The sequence below is a fragment of the Muntiacus reevesi genome, chromosome 13 (assembly GCF_963930625.1).
Source record: "Muntiacus reevesi chromosome 13, mMunRee1.1, whole genome shotgun sequence".
Lineage (NCBI taxonomy): Eukaryota > Metazoa > Chordata > Mammalia > Artiodactyla > Cervidae > Muntiacus > Muntiacus reevesi.
Genome location: NC_089261.1, coordinates 42247293 through 42262682, shown reverse-complemented (window position 1 = coordinate 42262682; position 15390 = coordinate 42247293). Strand labels below are relative to the sequence as shown.

At 34.7% G+C, this 15390-nt stretch overlaps 1 protein-coding gene across 2 annotated transcripts in view; it reads right to left on the bottom strand.

Moving 5' to 3' along the window:
- LARP1B (La ribonucleoprotein 1B) overlaps positions 1-15390 on the bottom strand; it is a 130435-nt gene that overhangs the window by 78656 nt on the left and 36389 nt on the right. For both annotated transcript variants that reach the window (XM_065903918.1, XM_065903919.1), the window contains exon 11: positions 11702-12067. In XM_065903918.1, coding sequence (XP_065759990.1) covers positions 11702-12067 — 366 coding nt within the window. The remainder of the gene's footprint in view (positions 1-11701; positions 12068-15390) is intronic.

The window sequence follows — 15390 nt, the reverse complement described above, 5'->3', positions numbered from 1 at the left end:
GTACTTAGCGTTGTTTTGTAAATTAACAAAGATGTGTACTTCCTGTCACATTTTTACTACTATATAGTATCACATTGTTTACTGTACCACAACATATCCAGTCAATTGCTACTGGGCATTTTGGTTATTTCCAGTTTGTGAATATAATGAATAATTTTGCTATACTGTTTATATATTGTTCCTGATGAACATTTCTTGGGTTCTGCTAGGGAAGTACGGTTCAATACATACATACTGAAAATTACAATTTAAAATTTTCCAGTAGCTACAGTAAAAAGGTTTTTTAGGGACTTCCCTGGCTGTCCAGGGGTTAAAACTCCATACTTCCGATGCAGGGGACACAGGTTAAAGCCCTGGGTGGGGAACTAAGATCTAGTGTGCTGCGTGCTACAGATTAAATAAAGTTTTAAAAATAGTTTTTAAAAAGGTTTTTTAAAAGAGCAAATATTTTACTATTTTACCTAACCAAATGTATTATCATTTCAGTGTGATTATTTAAAAAATTGAGATTTTTTACATTCTTTTTTCTTACTAAGTCTTTAAACTGTACATTTAAAGCACATCTCATTTTAGACTGTCTACGTTTTGAGGACTCAATAACTACATGTGGTTATAATACCTATGACGTTTGAACAATGCAACCCAAGAGCATACTGAGTAGAGATAGTAAGCAGAGTACAGTATTATATTTGGCATTACCACAGACAGATTAAAGAAGTTCTCCTTCTAAATACTCCCAAACACTTCTGACTAATGTTTTAACTTTGCTAGTGTGCTTTATATAATGAAATTTTAATTTGCACCTTCTTTATTAGTCACTTTGAAGATCTTTTCATGATTTCAATCACTTGGACTTCCTCTTTTGTGAAACAGTCGCTCATGTCTCATAACTAGTTTTTACTGACTCAGTGTTTTTTCTTTTTAACTTCTATATATATTTGTTTTATAATACCTATCAAATCATGAATGGGAACCACCTCTTCTTCACATTGTGGACTATGTATGCCCTCTTTTTGATGTTTAATGAAAAATCCTTTTTTTAAATTTACCAATCTTGTCATTCAAGATTGTGATTTTTGTGTCCATTCAAGAAACTTTTCCCTACTCTGAGTGCATTAAGACCTTTTACTATTATCCACTAATAATGTTTTTGCCCTTCACTGAAATAGATATGAATGACACTGTAAGGCTGCAATTTCATTTTTTCCTGAAACAACTTTTCCAGCACTATTAAAAATCAGATCTCTTTGATACATAATCCTGTCATTTGCCAAGTGTGCACGGATGGATCCAACTGTTTCTGTACTTTCTATTCCATTCCTATAGTCTATCTCATATCTTTAATTTAATAAATCATACCTTTAATTTAATAAAAAGAAGTTGCCTCACTTTTAGGAGTGTGATGAGTTTCCTGTCCCTTACATTTCCATATAAATTTGAGAATCAGTTTATAAAATTCCTTAAAATAAAAAAACACTGCTGAAATATTTATTGGAATGTAATTGACCTTTCAATCTATTTGGGGAAAATCACCTTTATCACATTGATTTTTCAAACATGAACTTTGGTATTTCTCTCATTTGAGTCTTAACTAAAACCTTAAAAAATATTATAATGCTCTCTTTAAAAGTGTGATGCATCCTTTTAAAGATCTGCGTTATATTAGGCAGAAGGGTCTCTCATAGATGTACAGATCCCAATCTCCACAAGTAATTACATTGAATACATGGCAAAAAGGACTTTGCAGATGTAACCAAGATTTTCTGAGTGATCTTATTATGCAGAAAACTTTCTCCAACTACAGGCAAAAGAGATGTGGCAAGAAAGATTCAAAGTAGGGTTCCACCAACTGCTGCTGATTTAAAGAGTGACAGTGCAATCTGACCAAGAACACAGTTGATCTAAGGAAGTTGAAAGGCACCAGTCTGCCAAAATGGAAATGAAGGACCTCAACTCTGCATGGAGCCACAAAGAAGCGAATTCTGCAAATGATCTGAATGAACTTGGAAGTAATTTCTCACATAAAAGTACAGATAAGAGCCCAGGATTTTTCTTGTAGGCTCAGAGTAGAGAAACTGGCTGAGTTCACTTAGACTTCTGATTTACAAAGTTAAATGATAAATTCATGTTGTTTTATAGCTGCCAAATTCATAGTAATGTGTCATGGCTGCCATAGAAAATATATAGATTCTTTCATGGTTGTTTCATATTATCAAAAAATAAAATCTTAAAAGACTGTCATTCATATCTTCATGAATTTCTCATTCACGTTCTCGTCAGGTGTTAGTATCAAGCTTATGTTCTTTTCATAAAATGAATCAAATATTTCCTCTTTTCACCTCAGCTTTTCAACAAATATCTGAATATTTACTATTAGTCACCAGAAACTGTGCATGACTGAAATTATTTCAATTTTAGAAGAACTTGCTAATAAACCTAAGTTAAATCGGAGTTTGAAGATTATTTTAAATGGTCTGTAGCAACTTATATTCTTTTCTAGTCAGTTTTGGTAATTTACATATTTTTCTAGAAATTTCCCTCGTTTGAATTTAAATGTTCAAATTATAGATCTGAAGTACTTTTAAAGATTAAAACTTCTCCATAATCAGTAAGTACACCCCCACTTTCACTGCAGCTAAAAATGTACATTTTCCTCTATTTTGTCTTCCTAAGTGTAATCTTAGTCTTCTCAAATAATTGTAAGATTAAAACCTCTTTTAGATCTAATTATTTCTTTCCATATACTTTTATGGAAGTTTCACACTGCTAAAGTAATGCTCAAAATTCTCCAAGTCAGGCTTCAACAGTACGTGAACTTCCAGATGTTCAAGCTGATTTTAGAAAAGGGAGAGGAACCAGAGGTCAAATTGCCAACATCTCCTGGATCATCAAAAAAGCAAAAGAGTTCCAGAAAAACATCTACTTCTGCTTTATTGACTATGCCTTTGACTGTATGGTTCACAATAAACTGTGGAAAATTCTGAAAGACATGGGAATACCAGACCACCTGACCTGCCTCTTGAGAAATCTGTATGCAGGTCAGGAAGCAACGGTTAGAACTGGACATGGAACAACATACAGGTTCCAAATAGGAAAAGGAGTACGTCAAGGCTGTATATTGTCACCATGCTTATTTAACTTATATGCAGAGTATATCATGAGAAATGCTGGGCTGGATGAAGCACAAGCTGGAATCAAGATTGCTGGGAGAAGTATCAATAACCTCAGATATGCAGATAACACCACCCTTATGGCAGAAAGTGAAGAAGAACTAAAGAGCCACTGAATGAAAGTGAAAGAGGGTGAAAAAGTTGGCTTAAAGCTCAACATTCAGAAAACTAAGATCAAGTCATCTGGTCCCATCACTTCATGGCAAATAGATGGAGAAACAGTGCAAACAGTGGCAGACTTTATTTTGCTGCTGCTGCTAAGTCGCTTCAGTCGTGTCCGACTCTATGCAACCCCATAGACTGTAGCCCACCAGGCTCCCGCATCCATGGGACTCTCCAGGCAAGAGTACTGGAGTGGGCTGCCATTTCCTTCTCTGAGACTTTCTTTGGCGGGGGGCCTCTAAAACCACTGCTGGTGGTGACTGCAGCCATGAAATTTAAAGATGCTTACTCCTTGGCAGGAAAGTTATGACCAGTCTAGACAGCATATTAAAAAGCAGAGACATTACTTTGCCAACAAAGGTCTGCCTAGTCAAGGCTATGGTTTTTCCAGGAGTCAGGTATGGATGTGAGAGTTGAACTATAAAGAAGGTTGAGTGCTGAAGAATTGATGCTTTTGAACTGTGGTGTTGGAGAAGACTCTTGAGAGTCCCTTGGACTGCAAGGAGATCCAACCGGTCCATCCTAGTGGAGATCAGTCCTGAGTGTTCACTGGAAGGACTGATGTTGAAGCTGAAACTCCAATACTTTGGCCACCTGATGTGAAGAGCTGACTCATTTGAAAAGACCCTGATGCTGGGAAAGATTGAAGGTGGGAGAAGAAGGGGACGACAGAGGATGAGATAGTTGGATGGCATCACCGACTTGATGGACATGAAACTCTGGGAGTTGGTGATGGACAGGGAGGCCTGGCATGCTGCAGTCCATAGGGTCGCAGAGATGAACACGACTGAGTGACTGAACTGAACTTATGGAAGTTTATTTTGCTAATTTTTGTAATTTCATGAGAAATTTCTAACTTCTAGCTTTATAAAAGCTATAGTAGATTCTATTAATATTATTGTTCACAGCCCGAATTTCCTAGAGTAAAGGATCATGTAATTGTCTTTCATCTCATTTGAGTATATACAACTCCAGCCCATACACTTAGCCATGTGATTTGCCTTAGCCAGTGGAATGTGAGTAAATATACATAAAACACACAAAAGCAGCAATTTTGAACACAATAGTACACTTTAGCTCATCCTCCTGTTCACCCCATCTGCTATATGAATGAATGAGCAAATGCTGTATAAGGGCTGCTCTTTCAGAATGAATACCAATCAAAAAGAACCAAACACACACATACACAGTTGCAGCAGCCACTATCAAGCAGTGTGAGAAATTTTTATTTTAAGGCTTTGAGACTTGGGGGGAAATTTTTATACAGCAAAGATAATAATGGTGGTTGGTTTATTGATTTCAAGCATTTTTACCTAATATTTCCATTTAAGTCTTATCTCTCTAGGTGCACCTTTGAAATTTCGCTAACATTCCACTTAGATTTTCTAATTTTCACTATGATTTCTTCCTTGGTGAGTTATTTATAAAATACAGTTTTGTTCCAAAACAAAAAGGGTTTTATTTCTACTATTAAACACTAATTCTAATGTTTTATGCATTATTATGTTTTATGTATTATGCTTAAAAATTTGCTATACTCTGCAGTTGCTAGGTACAGAGTTGTTTATCAAATTATTCTTTTTAAATTACTTGAACATTCCTTATTTACTCAGGAGGTAAATTAAGTCACCATGACTGGATTTGTTCTATTAACTTTTTGCTTCACATATTTGAATATTCTGCATTAAATACATCAAATTTTAAGTTACACTTTTCTGATGAATTTCTTCACTTTTAATCATTATTTATCTCTAGCACTAGTAATTCTTTTTGTCTTCAAGTCTATTTTGTAAGCGTATTCTGTCTGCTATTAATATGTGTACAAAAGTTTTTTTCTTTACTTTTTATGTATTTGATAAGTGGCTGGGTTTCTTTTATAATTTTCACCTTTAATTGGGGTAAAAAACAAAAGCAAATAACAAAATTTACCATCTTAACCATCTTTAAGTGTATAGTTCTGTAGTGTTAAGTATATTCACCATGTTGTGGAACAGATACCAAACTTTTTTTATTAAGCAAAATTGAAATTCTATCCATTTAATAGCTCCCCATATCCCCTCACCCCATAACCACCACTCTACTCTTGTTTCTATGCACTTCAGTACTTTAGTACTTCATATAACTGGAATCATACTGTATGTCTCAGTGACTCATTTCATTTAGCATATCTTGACTATCGATGTAGTAGCATGTGACAGATGTCCTTCTTCCTTTTGAAAGTTGAATAATATCCCACTGCACATATACACCATCATTTTGTTTATCCATTCATCTGATAATGGACATTTTGGGTTGTTTTCACTTTTTAGCCACTGTGAACCATTTAGTTCTTTAGTTTTGTAACTGCCATACTGTTTCCCATAGGAACTATACTATTTTATGTTTCCACCATCAATGCAATGTTTCAATTTCTCCACACCCTCTCCAACAAATTTTGTTTTGCCTTTTATTTTGAAAGTAGCCATCCTAATTGGTTTGAGGTGCTAACTCCTTTGACTTTGTTTTTCCCTTGTTGAGTAATGATGCTGAGTATACTCTTTCATGTGCTTATTGGCCATCTGTATATTATTTTTGGAAAAACATCCATTTGAGTCCTATGACATTTTCTAAACTGAGTTATTTTGTTGAGTTGTTGGGTTTCTTTATATATTCAATAGTATTAACATCTTATCAGTTATGATAAGCAAATATTTTGTTGTTTTGCAGACTGTCCTTTCATCCTGTTTTGTGTCTGTTAATACACATAAGTTTTTGATTTTCACAAATTCCAACTTGTCCATTTTTGTTTTTTCACATGTGCTTTTGGTGTTACAGCCAAGAAATCACCATCAAATCAAATGTCCCAAGGCTTCACTCCTGTGTTTTCTTCTACAGACTTTGGGTTTTAGGTTGAAGTCTTTAATCTGTTATTAAAATTTTCAGGTATTATGGTGATACAGTAAGGGTCCATCTTCATTCTTTTGCACGTGAATATTCAGTTTCCCCAACACCATTTGTTGAAGAGGTTGTCCTTTCCCCATTCAGTGGTCTTGGCATTCAAGTTCAAAATCATTACACCATATAGTCAATTCAAGGGTTTGTTTCTGGGCTCTATAATTCCATTTGTCTATGTCTATCTTTATGCCAGCAGTACATTGTTTTGATTACTGTAGTTTTGAAATATATTTTGAAATCAACAGCATGAGATTTCCAACTTTATTTCTTCTTTGTAAAGATTGTCCTTGCTTCTTCAGGGCCCAATGAGATTCTATATAAATTTCATTATCTCTTATCCTATTCCTGCAAAAATTGTCATTCAGGGATCACACTGAATCTGCAGATCACTTCAGGTAGTACTGACTTCTAATCCATATACACAGGATATCTTTCCATTTACTTGTTTAAAAATCTTTTTATTAAGATAAAATCCAAATATGGTACAATCTATCCCAGTGTATAATTGTTTTTAGTGTACAATTTTGCAACCACCATCACAATCAATATTTCAACATTTTTATCACTCCAAAAATAAACCTAGTATCCACTCAGTTCAGTTCACTCACCCAGTCGTGTCTGACTCTTTGCGACCCCATGAATCACAGCACGCCAGGTCTCCCTGTCCATCACCAACTCCCAGAGTTTACTCTAGGATACACTAGCAGTCACTATTTTCTTTACCCACCCCAAAATCCACCCTAGGCAGCCACCAAGTTAATTTTTCTCTGTTTTGGATTTCAGATGAAGAGAGAGAATCATATAATATGTACTACTTTGTGACTGGCTTCTGTTATTTAACATGATGTTTTCATGTAGCATTATCAGTAAGTTCACTTTTTTCTATTGCCAAATAATGTTCCATTGTATGGCTATACCACCTTTATTTATCCATTCATCAGACAAAGAATATTTGAGTTCTTTTAACTTTCATAATGCTGGAATGAAGATTTGTGTACAAGTTTTTGTGTGGACGTATATTGTCATTTTTCTCATGTATATACCTAGGAGTAGAATTCCTGGGTCATATAATAACTCTGTTTAACATTTTGAGAACTGCCAAATTGCTTTCCAAAATAGTTGAACCATAGTACATTCTAACCAGCAGCCTACTAAGACATTTATTTTTAAATGGGTATCCTCCAAACTGAAAAATAATTTTTAAAACTGAAAAATAATCAATTATCTTATTTCCAGACACAAAAATATCTTTAAGTACTCTCTCTCAGTTTGTATTAATGTTAATCTATAAGACACAGTTATTATATAGTTAATATTTATTTAGGTTTATTTACATATTTATCACTTACTTTGCTCTATACTCCTTTCTGTACCTCTGGCATCTGGAATCACTTTTATTTCAATTTTGGAAATTTCTTTGATGACGTTCTGTTGTTTGTAATTTCTCTTATATTGCACTCTCTTACTTGAAAGATATTTTTGCAAGGCATACAATTATGTGTTGTTAGTTATTTTCCCTTGCTATGTTAACATCATCATTCCATGATCTGTTGCATTCAAATGTTACTGGTGAGAAGTTAGCTGTCAGTTAGCTGTCCAGCCACTCTTCTTTAAAGTAACCACTCTTTCCCTGGCTATTCTACTCTGGTACTTCTCTGCACTTCAGAAAATGTCCTAGGTATTACCTATTAAAACACTGACTCTGTCCCATTTACTCTCTTTCCTTCTGAAACTGAATAAATATCTATCTTAGACCATGTTTTTCGCTCTATATTCCACTTGCTTTTTACTTTTCTCAAAAATAAAAAGATTTATAATAAAATCCATGTAACTCCATGGCTGATTCATGTCAATGTATGACAAAACCCACTACAATATCGTAAAATAATTAGCCTCCAACTAATAAAAATAAATGAAAAAAAAATTAAAAAATAAAAATAAAATCCATTAAATGTTAATTTACACAACTAGATTTGAAATATACCAAATAATAGCAACAACTTTCTAGAATACCATTCTATTCCCTCTTTCATACATTTTATCTCTTTGTCTGTTGATTTCTGAATACTCTCTTGTAACCTATCTTCCAGTTCACTGATTCTTTAATTGTATCTAATCCGCTGTTAATCCCTTTAATTAACTGAGTTTTTAATTTCAGTCTTTAACTGCTTTTACTTCCAGAAGTTCTACAAAGGTTATTCTTTAGAATTTCTTCTTCCCTGCAGATATTCTTTAAACATAGTAAGGATAGTTACTCTATACTATGCTTAATAATTCTACTACCTAAATTTTTTCAGGGTATGGGCTTATTGTCTGCTACTTCTGTTCATTCTCACATGTGATACCTTGCTCAGCACAACTAAGGAAATATGCTTTGTAGTCCTCGAGAAAAGCAGATGAGAAAGCAGTTACGTTCCCTTCACTAGGGTATAGTTTTTCAGGTACCAATTGAACAGGGGAAAGGACTCCTGTTAGAACCCCTGACTCTGACTAGGCCACAGGTTTGTCTTTTACTCTATATTTTGGGTGGCTTTTGCAAAGCTGAACTTCACAAACTATCCACATTTCAAAATGCTCTCCCAGGCAAAACTGGTTTTAATCCTCTACTTCTCCATGGTTTTATTCTGATAACTTACCTTTCAGATCTGCAAGGATTTTAAGTTCATATTTTCTCATTTATTAGCAGGCCATTTTAACTGTCTTTAGCAATAAGGACATGTCAGAAACAGAAGGCCTATACCTACTCTTTGGTACACACACTTCAACAAAGCTTATGGATTCAGCAAAACTCCCTTCACAAAGTCAGAAATTATCACCAAACCACCCTACCAATTTGGCATTCTTTTCATTCACACCTAAACTCAATCTTTCCAGCTTCCAGCACATCTGATTATTCTCTCCTCATGAAGCTTCCACAACACCAGTTTCCTATACAACTCCTAAATGGTCCTTCCTCAAGATTCAGACCTGGGTCGTCCAATTTCTACACTTCCTTTGCCACCAATTTATCTTAAATTACCAACATACACCTTCTGGACTACTTTAATAGACTCCCAACTGAATTTCATCTGCCACTCTTATCCCCATCTAATCCATTCTCTGCCATAGTAACCAAAATGGTATTTCTAAAATAAAAATTAGATCACATGCTATCACCTGTATAAAATTCTTCAAGGTACTCCATTTGAACTTTAGGTAAATTCTAATTTACCTAGGTATATTCCAAAGGCCCCCATGTTACCTTCTATGATCAGATACATGCCTATATATCTATAACTGTTCTCTTGTATAAATACTATAAACACTGTTTCTGGTTCCTCAAATATACCAAATTCTTTCCCATCTCCTATCCTTGACACTCGTTATTCCCCTTTCCTAGAATATGGTTTATCTGTTATTTGCATGGTTCATTTTTACTTATACTTTCTATCTCACTATAACTGTGACTTTCTCACAGGCATTCCCTTATAGCCTAATTCAACAGCACCTTAATTTGTGATCAGGTACTTACTGTGGTTTATTTTAATGTCTATTGTCCCAAGTATATGTAAGAATAGCATGTAGAGATCCTACTGTTATCTTCCCATTTCATGCCCAGTACCTAACATGGTGTCACATACACACAGTAGGAGTAATAAATAATTAAATAATTAATTTTTCTCCCTCTATACAGACCCACAGAAGTAGTACAATTCTAATGAGAAAGTATATGCTGAGCACAGAATTAGAGAAAAGAGGAATAAGTTAAACAATAGGGATTAGGTAAGACATAATTATGAACAAACCCATAATGCTTAAGAACCAAATAGCCAAGACTTTTTTCCCTGGACCAATATTTTTTGGCTAAGGCAACAGATGAGGTCATTGAATTTAATTATTGTTGTCTACACTTTCAAGCAAACAGTCACCTACCAAGAGCATATGTTTCAAAATGACTTGAAATTTCATTATCTGGACCTCTGAAAATATCTTCTCTTAAAAACAACATTATACACAGAGGTTAGGTTCTTCTGGTGAGTTCATAACATTTAATTCGTAATTCATTATCCATTTTAACAAATATGAATGAAGTACTACTCTGTGTCAGAACTGTAACAACTGTGCAACAACTGGAGATAAGGCTATCCAAAAAACAGGAAAAAAATCCCTATCCTCAAAGATCTGACATTCGCATGATCAAAAGTGCGATACACAGAACAGCAGGGTTAGAGGAGTAGGGGATGGAGGTAGGGCAATCTTAACCTGTGATAAGTTTACTTTCTATCTCTTTCTGTTCCCAAAAGGATTTAAGCTAGATGTTACTTACAGAACCTAAGTATCACAAATAATTTAACAATTCTTATACAAGTTAAGGTTTCAACCAAGAAATTTTATAAAAACATACTTCCTTTCCCATAGCAGTAGGACTGTGAGAACTGCTCAGGTTCCAAGTTACTGACAAGCTACCATATCCTGAGGCAGGATCTTCAAAAAGGCAGTGGCGAGACAAGAGGATAAAAGCAGTGATGGAAATTCCAGGAAGAAGAACTGAGAAGGAAAGCACACTTCTTGATGATATGAAGCTTCACAGACAGCCAGTCCCTTCTGTCCAACCATGAGTTGGCTGGCTTTTCTGTCTAAAACTCTATTTCTAAAATCTCTTTCCTATTTGGCATATTATACAACTTTTCCTCATTATTCTAACCTCAAAACAAATATTTAATTTTGGGGAATTTTCTAATCAATTAAATGGCAGAAAAAGATCCTTTTAAATCCCTATCTATACCACTAAAAGTCATATAAAAGGAATGCAGACTCTCAAGCTTTATCTTAGTAACTGGGGTAGGTACCAAGAGGTTGGGTGAAATGCAAGAAGATGAAAAACTGCAGCAAACTTTCAAACAAAGGGTCCTGCAACAAAGTAATGATCCACAAGGAAAGACAGTCAGTGTAATCTTGTCTACTTGTCAACAAGGAGTTCCACTGTCACAGAACACTCACCACAGACTAAGGTGAGAAGCACACAAAGGGCAACCAAAGTAACTACTTTCTGAAGCCCTGCTCACACGGCTGGAGTGACTATAGCCACATATGTAAACAGCATATAAACTAAGCCAGTCCATAACTTTAGTTTTTATTTCTTCTAATGAGAAAAGGCCTTCTTATTACTTTCACCTGAAAAAAAGGAAGGATTTTTTTAATCAGGGAGTGCTAATATTTTTTGGTAATTAAAGCACTTATTCACTGCCATTTTTTTTGTTTTTCACTGTCATTTTAATAAAATATCTTTTTCAGATTGTAAATCTCACGTGTATTTCTAGGAATTTTTCAAATTAAATATAATTTATTTATACTCAAAATTTCATAAAATAAGGTCTCAAGTTTAGGAAAACCTAAGCAGCAACATGCAGACAAAACAAAGTATCAATAGAAAGATGTTGGCCATAAACAATTACCTTTATGGCTGTGTGTTTGTTTTCATCTTCTTCCATCCACAGATCCTGCTCATAATAATATAAACCATCGTTGATAACTTTAGCAAGTTCAGATGTAATTTTTGCTTGAGACATGTGGTTGCCTGTTCGATCTCCTCCAGGATGTTTTCTCATGTAAGGAGGTGTCTGAGTTACAATCAAAATCTTATTTAAATCTTGATCATCAATTTCATAATCCGAATCATTATCAGACCAATCAGTAAATGTGTTTTTTTGACCTTCTATTTGTTCCATCTCTTCATCAAAGAAAAAATCAAGTTCTTCTTGTTCTTGTTCATCTGGAAGATAGAGTTGATTTGATGCCTCTTCAGGAAGAGATGGTGGTTCCTATAGGAAGGAATTGGTATTTTATATAAAAACATTATCACTTTTATAATGACTGTTGTGTAACAATGTTAATGTAAGTAATATCAAGACTGTTCAATAACTGGATTAATAGTCAAATGGGAAAAGAAAATCATGCCAGTATTATTCTGACCCAATAAATAGTAAGCAATTGCTAAATACTAAGTTCAAGAGTAAAAAACCCACAAAACTGAATAAAAGAAAGATTATATAAAAACTCCTCTAAAATTAGCATGGTCCTTAGCACATTCATTACAGCATACCAACTTATTTTATGGATTAGGGAAGAAAAGGCCTATATATGTGACATTGTTGGTCCACAATTTCAAAATTAGTCTATTAGTACGAACTAGAACAACCAAGGTCATCTTGTAGCACATCATGTGGGATCCTAGTTGCCAGACCAGAGTTCAAACCCAAGCCCCCAGCAGTGAAAGAGCAGAGCCCTAACCACTGGACTTCAGAGGTATTCCCAGAAAAAATAAGGTCTTCAGACTTCCAGATTCAGTCCTCCGTATCCTCAATCCTTTTACCTCAAAATTTCATGTTAAATTCACTAACACTCACCGAATTGTTGAATTTCCAACCCCGTGAAAAATGTAAAATAGCTTACTGTTGGGTAACATATATAAAGTCCAAATTTGTAGATTCTAGATCCTCTAAAGTCTAACTTAATCTAGATTTTCAAACTCTCAACACAAAGAAATAGATTTTTCAATGTTCTCATCTTCCATTGCCACGCTCTAATCAATCCTTATCCTTCAGTAAATGCTAATTCACCTATTCACTTTTAGAGAATAAGACAATTATTCTCTCCAAAATTCCTATTCATGTGAATCTATATTCATTCATTTGGTCAATAATTATCTGGGTCCTCACTGTGAACTGGGTACTGTTCTAGGTAGGAGATTATAACAATTAATGTAACAACAATTCTGCCCTGATGGAGCTAACATTCTAGTAAACAGAAGTTTTTACTTTTTTAAAAAAGTAAGTTTTAAATCTCTGTGAATATAATTAAAAACAAAAAGTACATATCCTATTATTCACATTTGCAAAAACATGAAAAAAAGTCTTAGAAAAACATCAAACTGTGAATAATGATAAAGCAAGGAGTCTTTTGTTATTTGATATCAGTTATATACAAACTTATATTTTACATATAAATTTTTTAATAATTTATAAGGAAGAGACAAAAAAAGTAGGGGTTAAAGAGTTTTTTTTAATGTGGAGGAAAAAATGTAGATCTTGGAATAAATGAAATATGGCACAAATTTTTGTCAATGAGTCCAGGGTATGATCCTCCCAAGTTATCCAGGTTCACCATGACAAATACAGAAATTAATCAGGATCTTTAGAAAATCTCTTTTTGATATACAATGGAGAAAAGACAATTTCTTTAACAAGTGGTGTTGGGAAAACTGGTCAACCACCTGTAAAAGAATGAAACTACAACACTTTCTAACACCATACACAAAAATAAACTCAAAATGGATTAACGATCTAAATATAAGACCAGAAACTATAAAACTCCTAGAGGAAAAAATAGGCAGAACACATACAGACATAAATCACAGCAAGAGCCTCTATGATGCACCTCCCAGAGTAATATAAATAAAAACAAAAATAAACAAATGGGACCTAATTAAACTTAAAAGCTTTTGCACAACAAAGGAAACTATAAGCAAGGTGAAAAAGAAAGCCTTCAGAATGGGAGAAAATAATAGCAAACAAAACAACTAACAAAGAATTAATCTCAAAAATATACAAGCAGCTCATGCAGCTCAATACAAGAAAAATATATGACCCAGTCAAAAAGTGGGCCAAAGAACTAAACAGACATTTGTCCAAAGAAGATATACAGATGGCTAACACATGAGAAGATGCTCGCCATCACTCATTATTTGAGAAATGCAAATCAAAACCACAATGAGGTACCATCTCACGCCAGTCAGAATGGCTGCCATCAAAAAGTCTACCAACAATAAATGCTGGAGAGGGTGTGGAGAAAAGGGAACCCTCTTACACTGTTGGTGGGAATGCAAACTAGTATAGCCACTATGGAGAAGAGTGTGGAGATTCCTTAAAAAACTAGAAATAGAACTGCCATACAACCCAGCAATCCCACTGCTGGGCACACACACCAAAGAGAATTAAAAGAGACACATGTACCCCAATGTTCATTCCACCACTGTTTATAATAGCTAGGACATGGAAGGAACCTAGATGTCCATTGGCAGGTGAATGGAAAAGAAAGTTGTGGTACATATACACAATGGGATATTACTCAGTTATTAAAAAGAACACATTTGAATCAGTTCTAATGAGGTAGACGAAACTGGAGCCTATAATACAGAGTGAGGTAAGTCAGAAATAAAAACACCAGTATATTAATGCAAGTATATGGGATTTAGAATGATGGTAATGATGACCCTATGTGCAAGACAGCAAAAGAGACACAGATATAAAGAACAGACTTTGAACTCTGTGGGAGAAGCTGAGGGTGGGATGATTTGAGAGAATAGCATTGAAACATGTATACTACTATATGTGAAATAGATCTCCAGTCCAAGTTCGATGCATGAAACAGGGCATTCAGAGCCAGTGCACTGGGACGACCCAGAGGGATGGGATGGGGAGGGAGGTTGGAGGGGGGTTTAGGATGGGGGGACACATGTACACCCATGGCTGATTTATGTCAATGTATGGCAAAAACCACCACAATGTTGTAAAGTAATTAGCCTCCAATTAAAGTGAATTAATAAAAAAAAATCTTATTTTGAGAAGCTGCATTAGGCTTTTAAAATAACCCAAGGAAGAAAACCTTAAGTATGCTGAGTTTAAACACCATTGCTAATTTAAAAGCTATCTTTTCAAGACAGAAAAGACTAACAGACATAAAAAATTTATGGTTACCACAGGGGACAGTGGGGGTTGGGGTAGGATAAATTAGAAATTGGGTATCAACACACACAATCCTGTAGGTGGCACAGTGGTAAAGAACTTGCCTGCCACTGCAGGAGGAACAAGAAACGCAGGTTCAACCCCTGGGTTGGAAAGATCTCCTCCATGAAGTAGGAAATGGGAACCTACTCCATTATTCTTGCCTGTAAAATTCCATGGGACTAAGCAAGCACATGTACACACACGTATAAAATAGATAAACAACAAGGTCCTACTGCATAGCACAGGAAACTATATTCAGTATCTTGTAATAACCTATAATGGGAAAAAAATCTGCAATGGATATATATATATATATGTGCATATATATATAAAAACTGAACCACTCTGCTGTACTCTTG